Raw genomic sequence first — 18439 nt, forward strand, 5'->3', positions numbered from 1 at the left:
ACAAAGATCCCCACCCACTTGACGAATGGGGAAAGATTAGCGTGAAATACATTCATGTCCTGAAGTGATGGTGCCAACCTGTCACCCGCTGTCCCTCTACAGCCTAAGAGCAAGCAGATTAGAGCTGCGAGTGGGCCCCAAACTAAGCCGCATAGTGGAAGCTTAGCGGATGGCCGAGAGGTGACCACCCCGCCTCGTGTTTTGTCTGTCCCGCAGGGCCTGCCGCCGAGGACAGCTGTCATGTCCTCCACCGTCAACAACGGGGCTGCCGGCATGCCATCCCCGCCCGACGCCGCCAACGGCTTCCCGCAGCCCGGAGCCTCGTCCGGGACCTGGCCGCGCGCGGAGGAGGAGCTGCGCGCCGCCGAGCCCGGCCTGGTGAAGCGCGCACACCGGGAGATCCTGGACCACGAGCGCAAGCGGCGCGTGGAGCTCAAGTGCATGGAGCTACAGGAGATGATGGAGGAGCAGGGGTGAGCCGGGAAGGACGAGAGGGGCGGGGTCAGACCACGTTCGAGACGCCGCGGGGAGCTGTCAGGGGCGGGGCGGGCCCGTGGTGGGCGTGGTGGTGGGCGGGGCCAGGACAAGGAGGGGTAGGACCGCGGTTACGCTACACTCCGGGACTTGGCGCAGCAGGGCGGGGCAGAGACAGACAGGGGGCGTGGTTGGATATAGTAAGCGGAATCAGAGACAGGTGAGGCGGGGCGAGGCGGGGGACTGAGTACCTGGTGAGGGCGAGTCCAGAGTAGTGGCGTGGTTGGTTTATGCTCTAGTCATGAAGAAGCGGATAGGGCGGAGCTAGACAGGGGATACCGTTGGTATGTGGTCTCGATGGGCATGGCCGGTCTATGCAGCGGCTCTGACCAAGGGATGGTCAGGCAGTGCCCAGAGACCGGATACAGAGGAGAGGCAGGACTAGTCAGAGTTACTGGCTGGGGAGAGATAGGATGAAGCCAGAGTAGGGGTGTAGATGTAAGTGGTCGGGCTGTGCTTTTGAGCTTGGTGAAGAAGGGCGGAGTAGGAGTGCGGCCAAACACTGCAAAGGGGTGTGGACAGGTGATAGTCGAGTGTTGCCCCCGGGAGGAGTGCTGAAGCTATTAGTCTGGACTGGGGAGCGGCTGTGTCTAGAGTGCGATGTGGTGAGACTGTGAACTTGGCAGTGGTAGAGTTGCACCCAGGGACTTGGTGTGTCAGAGCTGCACTACAGAGCTTAGTACACCAACAAGGGGCTTGGCTGTTCTAATTGAGGCAGTCTGACTGGATATGGTGGAGCTGTGCCCAGGATATTGGTGCAACAGGATAGGGCATGTCCGAGACCAACACTAGGCAGGGAGCTTGGTCTTGCATTGTGAGTGGATCTAGAAGCAAGACTGGGATGTGGCCAGGGCCTGATCAGGCTTGTGGCAGGTCCCATGTCTGATGAGACTGATTGAAGGTCGATCTTAGTCTGCAACACTGGTATGGGAGGGACCAGAAACGTCTGGCAGAACAAAGGCAGGGTTGGAGTAGGGAGGGGTGTTCAGGGAGACCTAGGTACCTGAGTTGGAGTTGAATCTAAAGAGCACTGGGAGCCAACAACCTCATCTGGCAAGGAAGCAGGGTCTGGACCAGCTAAGTGGAGCTGCAAGCCCAGGTCACCTTCATTTATCTGTTAGTACAGACAACTTAGAAACTGTCTCTGAAGATGTAGATTAAGCTCCAACTCACAGAAGCCACAGAGACGAGGTGCATTCTCCATGTCCTAGATATATCCAGTGTTGTGAAGCATATATAAACATAAATGACAGCTCAAGGCCTCCATTTCCACAATCTATTAAATGGATAGGGATGCCAAGCCAGGCAAGAAAACACAAGGGTCCTTCTAAGTATGCAGGCTTCCTGCAGCTTCTGCTAAGTCATCATGACCTTTAACACTGCAAGCTGAGCTTTCCCCTTGAACTAGTCACTGGGATGAATAATGCTGGGATGGGAAGTCACTCCTGTCGTCAGTCACACACACAAACTCACACACACCCTTAAGCACTCACACACACACCAGCACGCACATACACAAACATACACAGGATCACACACACAGGCATACACCCAGAGACACTCTTGCACTCATGGACACACATGCCCCAGTAAATACACTCACACTCACAAATACACACACATGCATGCAAGCACACACAACACACACACACACACACACACACACACACACACACACACACACTCTTTTTTGTTTTTGTTTTTTTGAGACAGGGTTTCTCTGTGTAACCTTGGAGCCTATCCTGGCACTCTGTAGATCATGCTGGCCTCAAACTCACAGAGATCCACCTGTCTCTGCCTCCTGAGTGCTGGGATTAAAGGCATGCACCACCACCGCTCAGATCACACATTTTAAAAAATAAAAAGAATAAATTTAAAGTGCTAGGTGGTGGTAGTGCACACCCTTAATCCCAACACTTGGGAAGCAGAAGCAGGCAGATCTCTGTGAGTTCAAGGCCAGCCTGGACTATAAAGTGAGTTCCAGGACAGCCAGGTCTACAAAGAGAAACCCTGTCTTGAAAAACCAATAAATAAATATAAATAAAGGGCATGCTTGGGTTTTGCTTTAAAAAATAAGCTTTTGAAAGCCATGTTAGTCTTGTGTAAAATGTTTGTTGAAGAAAAGATAAGCAAGAAACAAGAGGGAAAGGCATACCATTTCCATGAGCAGGCTGAGTGGTGAGGGCTGTGCCTGCCATAGGAAGAGGCAGTGGATCCTGAGCAGAAGACAAAGGAAGATAAGACCCTCTCTCCTCCCCCATTCCTATTCTGTCACCATGTCTTCCATTATGAAGAATGAAAACCGAAGATTCATTCACTGACAGCCACGGACATCTGTTAGTGCTGCATCAGACATAAACTGTGTGTACACAGTCATGCGGGCAGCCTGTGATTCCAGCTCTGAAATGCTAAGGCGGGAGTATAATAGGGTAGAGAGCAGCTTAGATTACAAGTGAGTTGCAAGCTAGCCTGAACTACATAGCAAGACTCTATCACCAAAACAGATAGATAGATAGATAGATAGATAGATAGATAGATAGATAGATAGATAGTTGAGGAGCTGGAGAGATGGCTCAGCAGTTAAGAGCACCAGCTGTTCTTCCAAGGACCTGGGTTTGATTCTCAGCATCCTCACAGTGGTTCATAACCATCTGTAACTCCAGTTGCAGGGATCTGTTGTCTCCTAGAATCTGGCCTCTTAGGGCACCAGACATGCATGTGGATCTCAGATATACATACAGGCAAAACACTCACACATAGAATAGTAATTCAAACTTTTAAATGTTTGTTAGATGAGCCTAATAAACATTATTAAGAAAGGTGAGAGGGAGAAGAAAAATACAAAATACAGAGAGGAAAGGGGAAGGAATGGAGAAAGGAAGGAGAAGAGAAGAACGTGTGGGGAAGGGGGGAAGGAAGGAAGGGGAAAAGGGAAAGGAGGAGGGGAAGGATGGAGAGGAGAAGAGAGGAGGGGACTGAAAGAAAGCAAAAGATAGGGTGAGGAGGGGAGAGAAGAGAAGGGAAGGGAGGGGGTACATTGAGAGAGAATAACAAAACTCCTACAAAAAAAAGTTACCAATGAGAGAATGCACTGTGACCAAGGACTGGAGAGCAGGTGGGAGGGAGCTGAAGTGGTGACCTAAAATTAGCAGCAAGCCCTCACGGTCCCCGTGCCCACAGGTACTCAGAGGAGGAGATCCAACAGAAGGTGGGGACCTTCCGGCAGATGCTGATGGAGAAGGAGGGAGTAGTGACCAGGGAGGACCGGCCTGGGGCCCACATGTGAGTATTTGCCTGGGTGACAGAACGGGCATTTCATGCTGCAACTGGGTGTCGGCGGGGGGCGGGGGGGTTGTCCAGATGTACTATTAGAGGTTGGGGTGAGTGAGGGAGAGGTCAAGGACTCTGTCAATTGGAAGTTCTGGCCTAGCCCAGAGTACAGGTATGGACACCTGAGGTCCCAGAGGGCCATTTTCTGGGTCCTGTATATGGGTCAGCAGTAGGAGGGCCCAGATCTCAAATCAAGGATGATATCAACAAGCCAGGGTGCTTCAGAGATGTTCAGACCCCAACATTACCACTGACTTGTTTGACCATGAGCAAGCTACAAGTTAACCTGTGGGTTAGTTATTCCCACCTGTGAAATGAACTCCAGGGGAAGCATGTGACGTGCCTTAGATTGTAGAAACCCAAATGCCAATGGGAAGGGGGCTAGCTCAGCTGTCAAGCACCTGCCTAGAATCCCCAATGAGGGGCTGGGGTGTGGCTCAGCTGTCAAGCACCTGCCTAGAATCCCCAGTGAGGGGCTGGGGTGTGGCTCAGTGGTAGAGCCCCTGCCTAATGTGGCTCAGCATTAGAGCTCTTGCCTAGCATGTCGAAGGCCCTAAATTCAAGTCCCAGCATAGGAAGGAAAAAATATGTGTAGAAAATGGTTCGGGTTGAATTAGGGAGATGGCGAAGTGTAGCCCATCCCCATGCCACACAGTGTACTCAGCTAATTCTACAGGCTACATTCAGAGGATAACCCCCTTGGTAACAGTCCTTTCCCTGAGGTTGTGCAAAGAGGCTGTGGGAAAGGCTCCTGCTCTTTCTCTTCGCAGTGGGACCAGCTCAGGAGTAGGTACCTTCCTGAGTCCCCAAACTTCTGTACACTTCTGTTCGACAAAAACTTGATCAGTGATTCTAGATTCTGAAACAGGAGGACTGTCAAACTACATAGTGAGTTCAAGACCAGCCTGGGATACTTGGGAGGCAGAGGCAAGTGGATCTTTCAGTTAAAGGCCAGCCTTGTCTACAGAGTGAGCTCCAGAACAGCCAGAGCTGGAACACAGAGAAACCCTGTCTCGAAAAAAACAACAAATAAGAAAACACTCTCCAAGGCTCTATGAGCAATTATGGTTGCTAGGGAAGGAAGAAACATTTTGGTTTTGTTTTAACATTTATTTACTTAGTGTGTGTGTGTGCTCACATGCTTACACAAGTGTGTGTGCATGTGCATGAGTATGTCAGTGTACGTGCATGCCCGGGTGTGCTTGTGGAGGTCAGAGGACAACTTATGGGAGTTACTTGTCTCCTTCCACCATGTTGGTGCTGTCCGTGGTACTGAAACCGAGCTTGTCTGCTTAAGGATAGAAGGGTAAGGAAGGGCTTGCCACTGTCTGGCCACATATGAACCTGGAATATGAGCCAGTTTTCACATCTTTGATGCCTAGGTAAGAGAGATAGACACTCCATACATCTCTCAAAATCTCTAAGTCCAAGGATACCATCCTGGCTGCTGGATCCCAGCTGTATGACTTGGGCAGACCTTGACTTTTCTGGATTTTCATATCTTTATATTTAAAATAAAGGTACTGATGCCCACCACATAGGCTATCCCAGTGGTAGAGCACTTGCCGAGAATCCCTCAGGGAAGATCTGGGACATGAATCAGCTGTAGAGTGCTTGCCTAGAGCACCCCCACAAGGCTCTGAGGGTGTGGCTTAATTTTGAAGCCCTTTGTAGTATGCAGGAGGCTCTATTTCCATTTCCAGCATGAGAAAAACATAAATGAATGTAAGTGTGTGGATCAATACCTGGCACATGGCAGACACGCATCACTGTGCTGGGTGGCCACTGCCATCATCTATGTGCTGCCAACAATGCCATATGCTCAATTATCTTTGACTTATTCCCTTCTGCCTGGCTGTCTCCATGCTGCCTGCCAACTGCCAGACTCCATAGAGCCCCCAGTCCCTGCATTTATGCCTAGGTCTCCAATCTTGACCTTCCATGATTTATAGACTACTGTTTGGGGGCATGTTAGGTAAGTTCTCTACCACACAAATATGCCCCTGGCCCCCAAATTTGGAATCTCCTAAGTTAAACACTAAGAGGAGATGGCTGGGGAGTTGGCACAGTGATTGGAAGCACTCGTTGCAGAGGACCCAGGTTCAAATCCCAGTACCCACATGGTGGCTCACAGCCATCCCTAACTCCAGTTCCAGAGGACCTGATGTGCTTCTCTGACCTCCATGGGCTTAAAGCATGTACATGGTGCACATATAGACAGGCAAGCAAAACACACACACACACACACACACACACACACACACACACACACACACATAAAATAAAATAAATAAAACTAATTACAAAATTAAACAATGGAGGCACACCTAGAATGAAGAGGCTCCGCCCTGAGAACCTTTGAGGGTCACTAGGAGCTCACACTGGCTTCAGGACAGAGGTGGTATCATCCCTAGAAATCGACCAGCACCACCACCACCCCACCCCCCACCCTTGGGTTAACGGACTGATTTGAGCGATTGTTTCTCTCCAGACTACCATCAGAATATTATACTGCCGCCATGTCTAGAAATGACCCTACAGAATCCAGAAGAAGGCTTTTGACAGGAAGCAGAATATGATCACATGTTATTTAGAGATGTTTCCCTGGAAACGTTGGAAGGTGGATCCCTTGGGTGTCGGGAACACAGTGTTTTTCCCTTTCCAGACCCGAGGTCAAAGTATGTGACACAGACAACTCGGGCTGTTTTGTTCATAGTATAGGAGGTTTAATCATTGTGGCAGAGGAAGCATGTAGGAATAGATGGAGCCAGAAACTAGCAGACAGACAGGGATAGAAAAGGACAACGTAAGTCTATCAAAGACATTCCCCACAATGACCCACTTCCTCCAGCTGGCCCTGCCTCCCAAAGCTCACGACCTCCCAACAGCTTACTTATTCATACTTTTAATTTTTGGTTGTGTGTGCGTGTGCATACGTGTGCATGCAAATGTGCATGTTCCATGGCATGCATATGAAAAACGACTTGCAGGGGTCAGCTCTCTCTTTTCACTATGTGGGCACCAGGGATTGAACTCAGGTCATCAGACTTGCAGCCAGATATTCTGTTTCAGAGAGAGAGAGAGAGAGAGTTTCACAGTTATATAATATAGCACAGTGTTTGGGGAAAGCAGGCTTGCAGAAGCAATGTTTACAAGCTACTTTCTAACACAGTGTGAACAAAGTCTAGTCATTTTCTCCACACGTCTAATTTTAGACGTGGTGTGACCTCCCTGTACCTCATCATTTTATCTGTGAGATAGGAATTTTAATGATGACTCCCATGTCAAAGGCTTGTTCTGAATACTCAATGATTAAATGAGATAAATACATGGAAAGTGCTCCCAATACTGCCTGGCCCCGGGACTAGCAATTATCATAATAGACATAGGATCAATGTTTGCCCTGCACTTCGAGGCACGAGATGAAAGAATACAGGCCTGATTCTTCCCTGTTTTTACTGCCGTTGAAGGCCCGTGTAAGGCCAGGTGGCATGGTGACTGAGTGTATGAGGAGAGAAGAAATATCCTTTGCCCAGAATCCCACCACTATTTTGGCTTGCTCCTCTTCTGCTTGGACCAATATGCTCCTGGCTAATGGAAAACAAAAGCAGTTAAGTAAACAGTGTTGACATCCCAGCCAGTGGGTAAAGGTGTTTGCCATCAAACCTGATGACCCGAGTTTGATCCCTGGGACTAACATAGTGGATAAATAGAATAAAGTCCAGCAAGTCATCCTCTGACCTCCACAGGCACAATTGTAGCACATATGCTCACCACACACACACACACACACACACACACACACACACACACACACACACACACTAAATGTAATAAAAATTACCCCCAAAGTCTCTTTTTGATTAAAAACAAAAGTTGGCATGAAGAACAGCCAGTGAGAAGCAAGTGTGTGTGTGTGTGTGTGTGTGTGTGTGTGTAGGCCACAGATCAGCATTGTTATCTTCCTCAGTTTCTATCTACCTTGTATTTTGTGACAGAATCTCTCACTGACTGGGAGCTCACCATTAGGCTAGACTGTCTGGGCAGCACATTCCAAAGGTCCTCCTGTCTCTCTCTCTCCTCAATGCTGGGCTCATTTGAGCACATCCTTATACCCAGATTTTTACGTAGGTTCTGGGGTTGAACTTGGGTTCTTATGCTTACATAGCAAGTCCCTTACCAACTAAGTCATCTCCCCTTTTCCCTCTCCATTTTTAGTTTCTTTAAGAATAGGTTTCAAGGGGGCTGGAGAGATAGCTCAGAGGTTAAGAGCACCAGCTTCTCATCCAGAGGCCCTGAGCAACCACATGGTGGCTCACAACCATCTGTAATGAGGCCTGGTGCCCTCTTCTGGTGTGCAGATATACATGGAAGCAGAATGTTGTATACATATTAAATAAATAAAATTTTTTTAAAAAGAATAGGTTTCATGTAGCCTATACCGGCCTCTAACTTGCTGACCTGCAACTCCTGATCCTCCTGCCTCCACCTCCCAAATGCTGGCATCACAGGTAAATGCCGCTGCATCTGACTCAATACACCCTTTCCCTGCATAGCCAACTATCTCTGCCTATGGTGGTCACCTGTGTGGTGGGACGACACTCCCATCCTCCCATACCCATCTCCCTATTCCATAGACACAATGAACCATCAACTAGGGGACAAACATGGATTTAAGAGCAAGACATGTTAAGTAAATCTGGTGTTTGGTACACGAAGCAACAGCAACACAAAAAAATAAAAGTTAAAAAGTAATGATAAACGGGGGCTGGGGAGATGATGGCTCAGTGAGTAAAATACTTGCTGCAAATGTGTAAGGAACTGCATTTGGATTCTCAGCATATCTCTGCAAGATGAGCACCAGAGAGGCAGAAACACGTGGGTCCCAGGGGTTTGCTGGCTAGCTAGTTAGTTCTACCAGTGAGCTCCAGGTTCAGTGAGAGGTCTTTGTCCCCAAAAACTAAGGTGGAGAAGCTGGAAAGATGGCTCAGAGCACTTGATACTCGTGCAGAGAACTGGGATTCAGCTCCAGCACCCACATGCTAGCTCACAACCATCCCTACCTTCAGTTCCAGGGAATCCAACGCCCTCTTCTGGCCTCTACAGGCACTGCATGCACATGGTGTGCAGGCAAAACAATCACACAAAATAAATTTCTTCAAATACAGTTGAGAGTTATAGAGGAAGACATCCTGGAGATGGAGCCATCAGAGAAGGAATCCCAGAGAAGGGAGAAGAAGCAGAGAGCAAAAGGTGCATGAAGGACTCCAGTGTCAACCTAACTGGGCAGTTACAAAGACCAGAAAGGTCCTGTATCAGGCATTGCCCAAAGGGAACCACTTGGTTTTGTAAATAACCTTCATCATGTTCAAGTCTGTATCAGATGAAGCTCCCTCCTCCCACCAGCTCACCCACAAGCTACTTGTGATGCCCTTACCTTTAGCTAAAGACTGTTTTTTACATGCCAGGCATTTGTGTGGCTGAGGAGCTGTGTGGGTGGTGATGGACCTTAGAACTCAAGAGGGCTGGACATGTTATTGGAGGGAGACAAGGACAGATGGGAGGAACCCACCAGCTTCAAGATGAGCAAGAGCAGAGAAGTTTGAATTAAAGGATGTGGGGGTGTCTGGTTCTGTGGAGGCAGGAGGATCACATTAGTCTATCACCCCCCCAAAAGCTTCCCAAATATCTGTGTGGTGGCTCCAAGGCTGTCAGGGACAGCTTGGTGTTTCCAAGTTGGATCATAATTATTGTTACTCAATTTGCTAGGGACTGATTTCAGGGCCTCACACTAAAGAAGAGCTCTACCACTGAGCCATGCCCCCAGCTTCTCACTGGGGGATTCTAGGCAGGTGCTCTACACTGAGTCACACCCCAGCCCCTCACTGGGGGATTCTAGGCAGGGGCTCTACCACTGAGTCACACCCCCAGCCCACTCACTGGGGATTCTAGGCAGGGGCTCTACCACTGAGCCACACCCCAGCCCCTCACTGGGGGATTCTAGGCAGGTAATCTACCACTGAGCCACACCCCAGCCCCTCACTGGGGGATTCTAGGCAGGGGCTCTACCTCTAAGCCACCCTCACAGCCCTGTTTTTACTTTTTAGTTTGAGACCAGGTTTCCTCTAAATTGCCAGAGATGGTATATGCATGTGTATTCATGTATGTAAGCATATGCTCACACCCATGTGTGTACATGTGAAAGCCAGAAGACAATGGGATGTCTTCCTCTATTTTTCTCTACATGAGTTTTTTTGTGGCAGGGTTTTTCTGTACCTGGTACTCACCACTTCTGTTGGACAGGCTGGAGCCTCAGGGCTCTTCCTGTCTCCAACTCCTACCTCTAGGATTACAGGTGTGTGCTATCATGCCTGGGTTTTTATGTGGATGCTAGAGATCCAAACTCTAGTCCTATTGTTGTGCAGTAAGCTATCTGCTAAGCCTCAGCCCTTTTATTTCTTACTTTTTACATTTATTTTGAGAGTGACAAAGGGAAAGAGAAAGGGGAGGGGTAGAAAATGTAATCTCAAGCATGTGTATGGAGGTCAGAGGTCAGAGGACAGTTTGCAGGGGTCAGTTCTCTCCCTCCATCATGAGGGCATTGGGGATCCACCTCAGGTCCTCAGGGTTGGAAGCACATGCCTTTACCTACTGAGACATTTTCTCAGCCTTTAGTTATCTGTTTATTTAGTTAGTTAGCTGTCGAGACAGGCTTTCTATAGATTGGGTCAGGCATACCCTGAACTTGTGTGTAGTCCAGCTGACCTCAAACTCGGGATCCTCCTGCCTCCTCTCCCTGAATACTGGGATTACAAGTATTTACCCCATGCCTGGTGTAAAGCCTTTCTTTACCCTGTCACCACAGTCAGCCTTTGTATGCTGTTTTTGAGTTCCTTCCAGGAAGAGGCATCTGTGATGTGTAAATAAGCCAGAACTGATGCCCCCTGTGAAGTAATCCCTACTAGGGAATGCCCTCCCTGGTCATGGACAAGGCCTGTGTGTCTGGAGCTTCAGAAGGAGTCTTCCTTAGTCCTCTGCTCCAAGCCAGGGGTTCTCTCTTCCCCCCTGTGGAGATAAGGTTCCCTGCGGTCAGCCAGCACAGGCATTTCTGGATTCAAATCTATTTTGAGAATCCAAAGCTGGTACCCTTGTCTTGGCCTCTCGCCTCTGTACGGGAAAGGGCAAGCTGTGTGTGGGTGGCCCGAGAGAGTGTGGGTGTGGGTGCTGAAGCCAGGGCACTGTCTCCACCAGCATGGAAGGTGATGAAGGTGGGGATGAGGGGGAGGGGCCACCACCCTGGAGACAGGTCTGTGGAAGGTCATTTGTAGTCTTGTTCAATTAAAAAGAAAGAATGGGGGGGAGAGATAAAAAGAAAGAGAAAGGAAAGAAGGGAGGGAGGGAGGGAGGGAGAGGGAGGAGAGAGAGAGAGAGAGAGAGAGAGAGAGAGAGAGAGAGAGAGAGAGAAACGGGGCTACCGACATGGCACAGAGAGTAAAGTAAGGGAGCTTGGCACTAAACCTAACGATCTGAGCTTGATACCCAGAGTTCACACTGTGGGAGTAGAAGTGATGATAACAGGCTCTGTTCTGACGGTCATATTCACAGTGGCGTATGTGAGCCCCACTCCCATATATAAGTAAATAAATAAATGTTTAAAAATGTTTTTAAGAAAAATACTCAAAAAAAAGGAAGGAAAAGAGGAAAAATAGTCCATTCTTAAGTTGAAGAAGAGGGTCGGTCAGGGGTCTAATCAGGCCCCAGGTCACGCTGTAGTTTAGGGACAGAATCCTCACGACGACAAGGGCTCCTGTGCATCCCTGAGAGGATGCCTGGGGTGAGGCTCTGTCTGGGGAGTTGGGAGCAGGGACAGGAATTGTCACGCTCCTGCTGGGCGAAATGGAGAGTTCTGAGATACTGTGCGGGGTGGGGAGTGGATCCAGGGCTGGAGGTGACAGAGAGCTGAGGCCCCCACCCTCACCCTCCAGGCGCCAGCCGAGATTGATGAAGACAGGCGGCAGCTGGAGCTTCGAGGTGCGGAAGGCCTCTGGAGGCTGTGGAGGGGAGGGAGGGTGAGAGGAGAGGCTATGAATATTTCAGAGGCTGAGGCCAAGGCTGAAGGGAAGGGAGGTGGGGGGTAGCTCAGGGATCTGGAGAGGCAGATGCCAGCCATGGGGGAGGGGCCCTTTGAAATAGTAGGGAATCCAGCAGAGGGGAAGGGAGGACAGTAGGGACACCAGGGTAGGACAGCGGTGCTGACAGGTACGGGGAGGAGACGTGGTGAGGGATAAGGGGGGGCTCAATGAACAGAACAGATCTAATTGTTTTGTTGTTGTTTGAGATCTCATGTAACCCAGCTGGCCTTGAAAGTCCCATGTATCTTCATCCTGCCTCCAGCCCCAAAGTATTGGGATTGCAGGTGTGCCTACCACACCCAGTTTAGGTGGCATTGCCTCATGAAGACTCTACCAACGCTGCATCCCCAGTATTTGGTTTGGCGTGTGCGTGTGCGTGTGTGTGTGTGTGTGTGTGTGTGTGTATGTGTGTGTTGTGTGTGTGTGTGTGTTACTGAGGATGGAACCCAGGGTCTCCCTATTGCTCAGTGCTATGCAGTTGACACTGGAAGCTGCATCCCCAGCCATTTATTTCTAGTTTGTTTGTTTGTTCTTAGCTAGGTTGACCAGACAGGCCTTGAACTTGAAATCCTTCTGTTTCAGCATTCCTGGTAGTGGATGTAACAAGCCTGCACTACCGAGCTTAGGGTTTCTTTGTCTTTTGCAAACCACTGCCTCAGAGTCTGGGCTACTCAAATCTTCATCAGACCCTTCAGGGCTGGGGATGGCAAGCCCCCTGGTCTGCAAGCACAGCCCTCTCTCCCCAGCCGCATACAACCCAGAGGACATAGGGCAGGCCATGGCCAGGCTGCAGCAGCGGGAAGGCCATTCCTCGGAGGCGGATGGGCAGCGTCATTGTTTCTCCTTAGCGTGGCAGAGACCCCGAGGAGAATGGACGGCTTGGAGCCGGGCCTGGAGTACCCACCCTTCGATGAGGAGGACGGCCCGGTGGATTGCGACTGCCCGGTCGCCTGCTACCGCGGGCACCGGGGGTACAGGTGAGCGGCCGCCGCGGCAGAGGGGAGGGCAACACGGGGCCGCCTCTCTCACCGCCCCCGCCGCCCCTTCTCGCCCAGGACCAAGCACTGGTCCAGCAGCTCCGCATCGCCCCCTCCCAAGAAGAAGAAGAAAAAGAAAGGCACTCATCGGAGGAGCCGGTGAGAGCGGCGCATGGTCCTAAGGCGAGGCGGGGAGGGGCCTTGGGGATACGGGGGACACAGATGCTACCCACCCGCTTGGATCCCTAGCCTGCAGCATAACCCCTCCACTTCTCAGTCCCGCCCATTCGATAAGCCCCGCCCCGCTGTAAGTCCCACCCCCACTGGGTATGACAGTCCTCCCAGGGTTCAAGTAAACCCCATTCCAAGTGTGGGTATTCCTGGGAAGGGGGTCATTACTGGCCCTCAACTACAACTCCCCCGTTTCTATGTCCTCTCCCTCCTCTGTCCTGAGGTACAAGCTGGGGCCACTAGCTAACCCGGTCCATCTGTCTGTCCTTTCTTTCTGGCATTCACCTTCAGCAAAAAGAGGAGACTAGAGTCAGAATGCAGGTCAGTGATGGAGGGGACAGGGACAGGGTGGGGGTAGGGCTGGGGCCCAGGGGGGAAGCACCTGTGGGTGGGGAAGAAAAGGCCATCTTCCAGAGACAAGAGGCCTGGCACCTTAGGGGTTGGACACAGGACTTTCTGGTGCCAGTGTTTGCAAGGGCTGGAGACATCTCAGAGCTGGTGAGTTTGCCTAGTGCAAGGCCCTGGGTTCTGTCTCCAGCACCATAAGAAAACCAGATTCGAAGAAGATTTCTTCCCGAGTCAGGCATGGTGGCACACACCTTTAATTCCAGCACAGGCAGAAGCAGGCAGATCTGTTGAGTTGGAGGCCAGGCTGGTCTACAGAGTGAGTTCCAGGACAACCAAAGATGCACAGAGAAACCATGTCTCAAAAAAACCAATAAATAAAAAAAAGAAAAAACCAATAAATAAATAAATAAATAAATAAATAAATAAATAAAATCTTCCCTTCCCCTATACAAGATAGGGGGCACACTCTTGTGATCCCACCACTTGGGGGGCCAAGGTAGAAAGACCATGAATGCAAAGCTAGCCTGGGCTACACAGCAAAGCCTGTCTCCAAAACAAGCCAAAAATAACCAAGCCAACAACACCACAAAGGAACTGAGGAGCTGGGCTCTCTGGCCCGCCTAGACAAGGTGGCATGTCCCAGAAGTCAGTGAAAAATCCTGACTCAGAAAACACAGGGGCTGGTGAGATGACTCAGCAATGAAAGAAACTGTAACCACCCCTGACGACCTGTGTAGAGTCACCCTGATGACCTGTGTAGAATCACCCCTGATGACCTGTGTAGAGTCACCAGGACCTACCTAGTGGAAGAAGAGAACTTTTCAGAGGCTGTCCTCTGTGTTCCATGCATGCTCCATGTCATGTGTACATACGCAATAAATAAACATATGTGGTTAGTACCTCATAAATGATGTCCAAGGTTGACCTCTGGGCTCTACGTGCTCACACACACACACACACACACACACACACACACACACACACACGAGAAAGGTGGATAATGAGTAGGCAGTAGTATCAATTTTAGGAGTCTTTGCCAATCTGATCTGTAGGCTTTCTATACAAGGTCATTCTATGCAAGGGACTATGGGCTTCATAGCCTGCCACCTCTTCCCAACTTCCACACCCCAAGACCCTTCAGCCATACCCATCCTCTCCCCTCTGCCCCCAGCTCACTAGTGGCTCACCCCTGTGTCCACAGCTGTGGGAGTGCTTCCCCCCTGCGCAAGAAGAAGAAGGGTGTGAAGAAGCACCGCCGAGATAGGTAATTTGACCTCTCTCCTTCACACACCCCTGCCTCCTGCGGCCTGTCTCATTCCCTAGGCTGTGCCCCTCAGGTGCTGTTCCCAAGGAGACTCAGAAGAATTTGTCTGTCACTCCACAGGTCTGATTCTGGGTCCCGGAGGAAGAGACGGTACAGGTGAGCTGTGCACACAGAGGTTGCCAGACTTTTCTAGGGACCAAAGCCACTAGAAGGGGGGCGGGACCTGAGTCCAGTCTGGCTCCATCCTCCACTTCAGGGTTCTTTCACTGAGGCAAACGGGGCCGGAGGACAGGCCAGCCTTTGCCTGCTTCAGTTCAACTTCCATGTAAAAGCCCCAAGGATTTCCAGAAAGAACTGCAAGCCCTGATGTGCCCTCTTCAAAGGTGGAAGCATCAGGACCCCGAGCTGGGGTGGCTCAGCAGGTAGAAGATGGGGGTGGCCAGGCTAGAGCTAGAGGTGGAGTCTCTGGCAGACAGATTGTTAGCCCTCTACAGGTCTGACTGCCTGGCTTTAGGGATGGCTGGAGGAAGAGGGGCCCAGGCAGAAGTTAGTCAACTCAGTGTCAGGGATCAAAAGGTGTAGGCCAGTTGCACCCTTACCCTGGGAGCCAGACTCCTCCCTGCAGTCCTAGCTATAGTCTCCAGGCTTTGGTAAATTCCAATTACCAAAGGCTATTTGTACCTAGTAGCATGGAAGCTGGAAAATTTTTCACCCTACCCTTCCTATTTTCCCTATTTCTGCCCTCCTCCCTCCCAAGATGGAAGGATAGTGTGGGCCTTTGCTTCCCCCTAGTGGCCACCATCCTATGTACAGCCCTATGACCAGGACAGGACATGTAAGGGAGCTACTACTGCCTACATCAGTTTTCCTTGTGAAACTGAGACCCAAAGCAAGCTGAATGAACCCTTCCATCCGGCCCTTTCCTAAATTTTGGTGTTTGTTTTATTTGTTTGGGACTTGGAAGGATTTCATGCCATCAGAGAGGTTGCTACCTGGGGATGAGAGATGGAGTGAGATCCTGTGTTTTTATGGAAAGCAGAAGGTTACAGACTGGGCATGTGTGGCTCAGTGATAGAGGGCCCCAGCACCACATACATACACACTCCTCTTCATGAAGCCTAGCTGTACCCTGTGGGGTGAGATGGGCAGCCAGGGAGGTTTAGGCCTAAGAGAAGAGCAGATTGAAGTTCCCTATCTGAGCTCAGCTGGGCCCCAGAGCACTATGGTCACTCTCGTGCCACAGTGCTCAGACCTGGTCTCTGCTTCCTACAGATCTCGAAGCCTCAAGAGCAAAAGAAAAGAAAAAAACAAAGAGCGTAAGAGGTAAGAGCACTCAGCTGTACTCCTCCCCCATCCAGGAACCTGGGCCTCTAGCACCCCAAAGCCAAGCTCTTGAACTTACCTCAAACCAAACCTCCAAGGGCAACTTGAGCTAAAAAGGATTGTCCCCTAATCCTGCCAGATAGACAAGTAAAAAATGTGCTGAGGAAGCCTGTGAGCCAGTGGCCACTGAGGACTGGTGGAGCCTAGGCTCCTTGCCCCAATCTGTCCTTTCTGCCCTTTGACCTTTTCACCCACACCCCTCCATTCTAAGAAGACCAGGGAGAGATGAGATTTGTAAATTGGGGCTGTCTCCAGGAAAAGACACATTTCCCTAACTCTCAGAGATGAGTTTTGGGGACCCCACACCCAGCCCCAGCCCCATTCAGGTAATGTTTTGTAGGAGACTGTGCTGGGGGTGGGGCTGATCCCACAGTGTTTTCCTCAGTTACTTACCCCAAATCCCCGAGGTCAGGCCAGGCAACACCATGGTCAAAAGAGATAACATTTCAGTCCGGCTGACTCCCTTGCCCACACCAGGCCTCACACTGAATCCCCAGGCAGAAGGTCTCACCACCACAGCAGCGTCAGTTCCCACAGCCCCTCGATGACATCACACTACAGCGACTCCGGATCACCCAGCAGGTAGGCTGAACCCCGGGGTAGGCTCAAGAGGTGATCTTGGAGGGTTGGGTGGGGGCTGGAGATTAGCCCCGCTGGTAGAGTGCTTGCTTGCCTGGGTGCACGAAGTTCTGGCTTTGACCACCGCCCCAGGACTGCAGAATCCAATTGTGGTGGTGCACTCCTGCAATCCCTGCATTTTAGACTAGATGTAGAGTTGAAGGACAGCCTGGGCTACAGGAGACCCTGTCTCGAGGGGGGGGGGAATGAATTTAGCTCAACTCGGGGATAGAGGGGAGTGTTGTGTCCCTAAGGGCAGAGGTGCAGGGCCAGTACCCAGGACCAAAGGTCATCAGCCAGAAGTAAGCTTGTGCCTATCTGGAGGAAAAGCCTAAATGGGAAGTCAAGGCAGTGCTGGACTGGCCCTGTCTGTGGAAGCGCGAGCTGGGAACCAGGCTTCCTGCAGAGGGGGCGTCCCACGCCGGCTCCCCCCATCCCTCCGCTCCCCCAGGCTGAGCCCCAAGCATCGAGATGACGGGCGGAAGACGGGCAGCCAGCGATCCAGCGGGAGCCGGTCGCCGTCCCCATCGGGCGGCAGCGGATGGGGGTCGCCCCAGCAGAACGGAGGCAGCAGGCAACGCAGCGGAGCGCACGGGGGCCGCCCCGGCTCAGCGCACAGCCCGCCCGATGTACGTACGCTTGGCTTTGCCGAGGGTTCGCCACACCGCTTTCGCGGGCTGCGCCGTGCAGGGTTGGGGCGGGATAGCCGGCGGGGCGGGGCCGTCGATGGGTCACGGGTGGCCCGACCGACACTGTCTCCCTTCCCAGCCCTCCGACCTGTGCTCCGCAAGGGGCATCGGGGCCGGGAGTCACCTGGAATGCTCATTTGGATGTCGGTTGGATGTTGTTCCCACCTGGGCCTGGTGGTCTGGTGAGGGGTTAGGGGTGGGGACCTGCAGGCCTGGGCCACTTTCGTGCTTGGCAAAGTGAAGATCAGAGAAGGCCTAACCGTAGGGATAGTTGGGATACGCTGCTGGTGATGAACCGAGGTTTCTTGCCTTCCGGGACCAGGCGTGGACAGGAAACACGTCAGTCAGGACCTGGATGAAGGGACTCAAACTCCAGTGGGTGTCATGTGACATCCAAGCCCTTACCCCTTCTCTGAGTCCTTCCCTCCCCAACCCCTCCCATTACTCCTTTCCACTTCTCTTGGGGCCTGCAATGAGCTTCTTTTGTGCATGGCCCCAGCACTGCCCAATTTGGACCAGTGTCTCCAACCTGCCAACCTCATTTCCCAGGCTTGACACTACCGAGAAACCCAAAACACTCCTATCATTATGGTCCCCACCACAAGCTGTCCCCACCAGCCCTAGGGAAGGACACAATCACCTCTAGATCTTCAGGCAGGTGAGGTGATCCTAGGAGCCCGAACTAAACACTGACTTTTTATTCCCCACGTGGGCCACACAAAGGTCTATAGACACCATCTGTCTGTCAGAGTATGAGGCTGAGGCCTGTCAAGGAGGGGGTGCTGCGGTGCTGACAGGGCCACTGGATGTGCTCAGGAACTTGGGGTAGAATAGCAGGACCCTTTCCACACCCACAATGCATGGCCCAAGACGTCTCATCCAAGTGGTGAGCCGCCCCTCCCCAGACCACGGGTCTCAGCAGCCAACATGAAC

At 51.3% G+C, this 18439-nt stretch overlaps 1 protein-coding gene across 1 annotated transcript in view; it reads left to right on the top strand.

The window, feature by feature from the left end:
* The first annotated feature begins 240 nt into the window (after nt 1-240).
* LOC113835688 (serine/arginine repetitive matrix protein 3-like) overlaps nt 241-18439 on the top strand; it is a 32597-nt gene continuing 14398 nt past the window's right edge. Inside the window, 10 exon segments of the mRNA XM_027416191.2 lie at nt 241-473; nt 3715-3816; nt 12845-12973; nt 13052-13132; nt 13496-13525; nt 14754-14816; nt 14937-14972; nt 16089-16139; nt 16677-16781; nt 17269-17446. Coding sequence (XP_027271992.1) covers nt 241-473; nt 3715-3816; nt 12845-12973; nt 13052-13132; nt 13496-13525; nt 14754-14816; nt 14937-14972; nt 16089-16139; nt 16677-16781; nt 17269-17446 — 1008 coding nt within the window.

Source organism: Cricetulus griseus, chromosome 4 (genome assembly GCF_003668045.3).
Source record: "Cricetulus griseus strain 17A/GY chromosome 4, alternate assembly CriGri-PICRH-1.0, whole genome shotgun sequence".
In the NCBI taxonomy this organism is placed as follows: domain Eukaryota; kingdom Metazoa; phylum Chordata; class Mammalia; order Rodentia; family Cricetidae; genus Cricetulus; species Cricetulus griseus.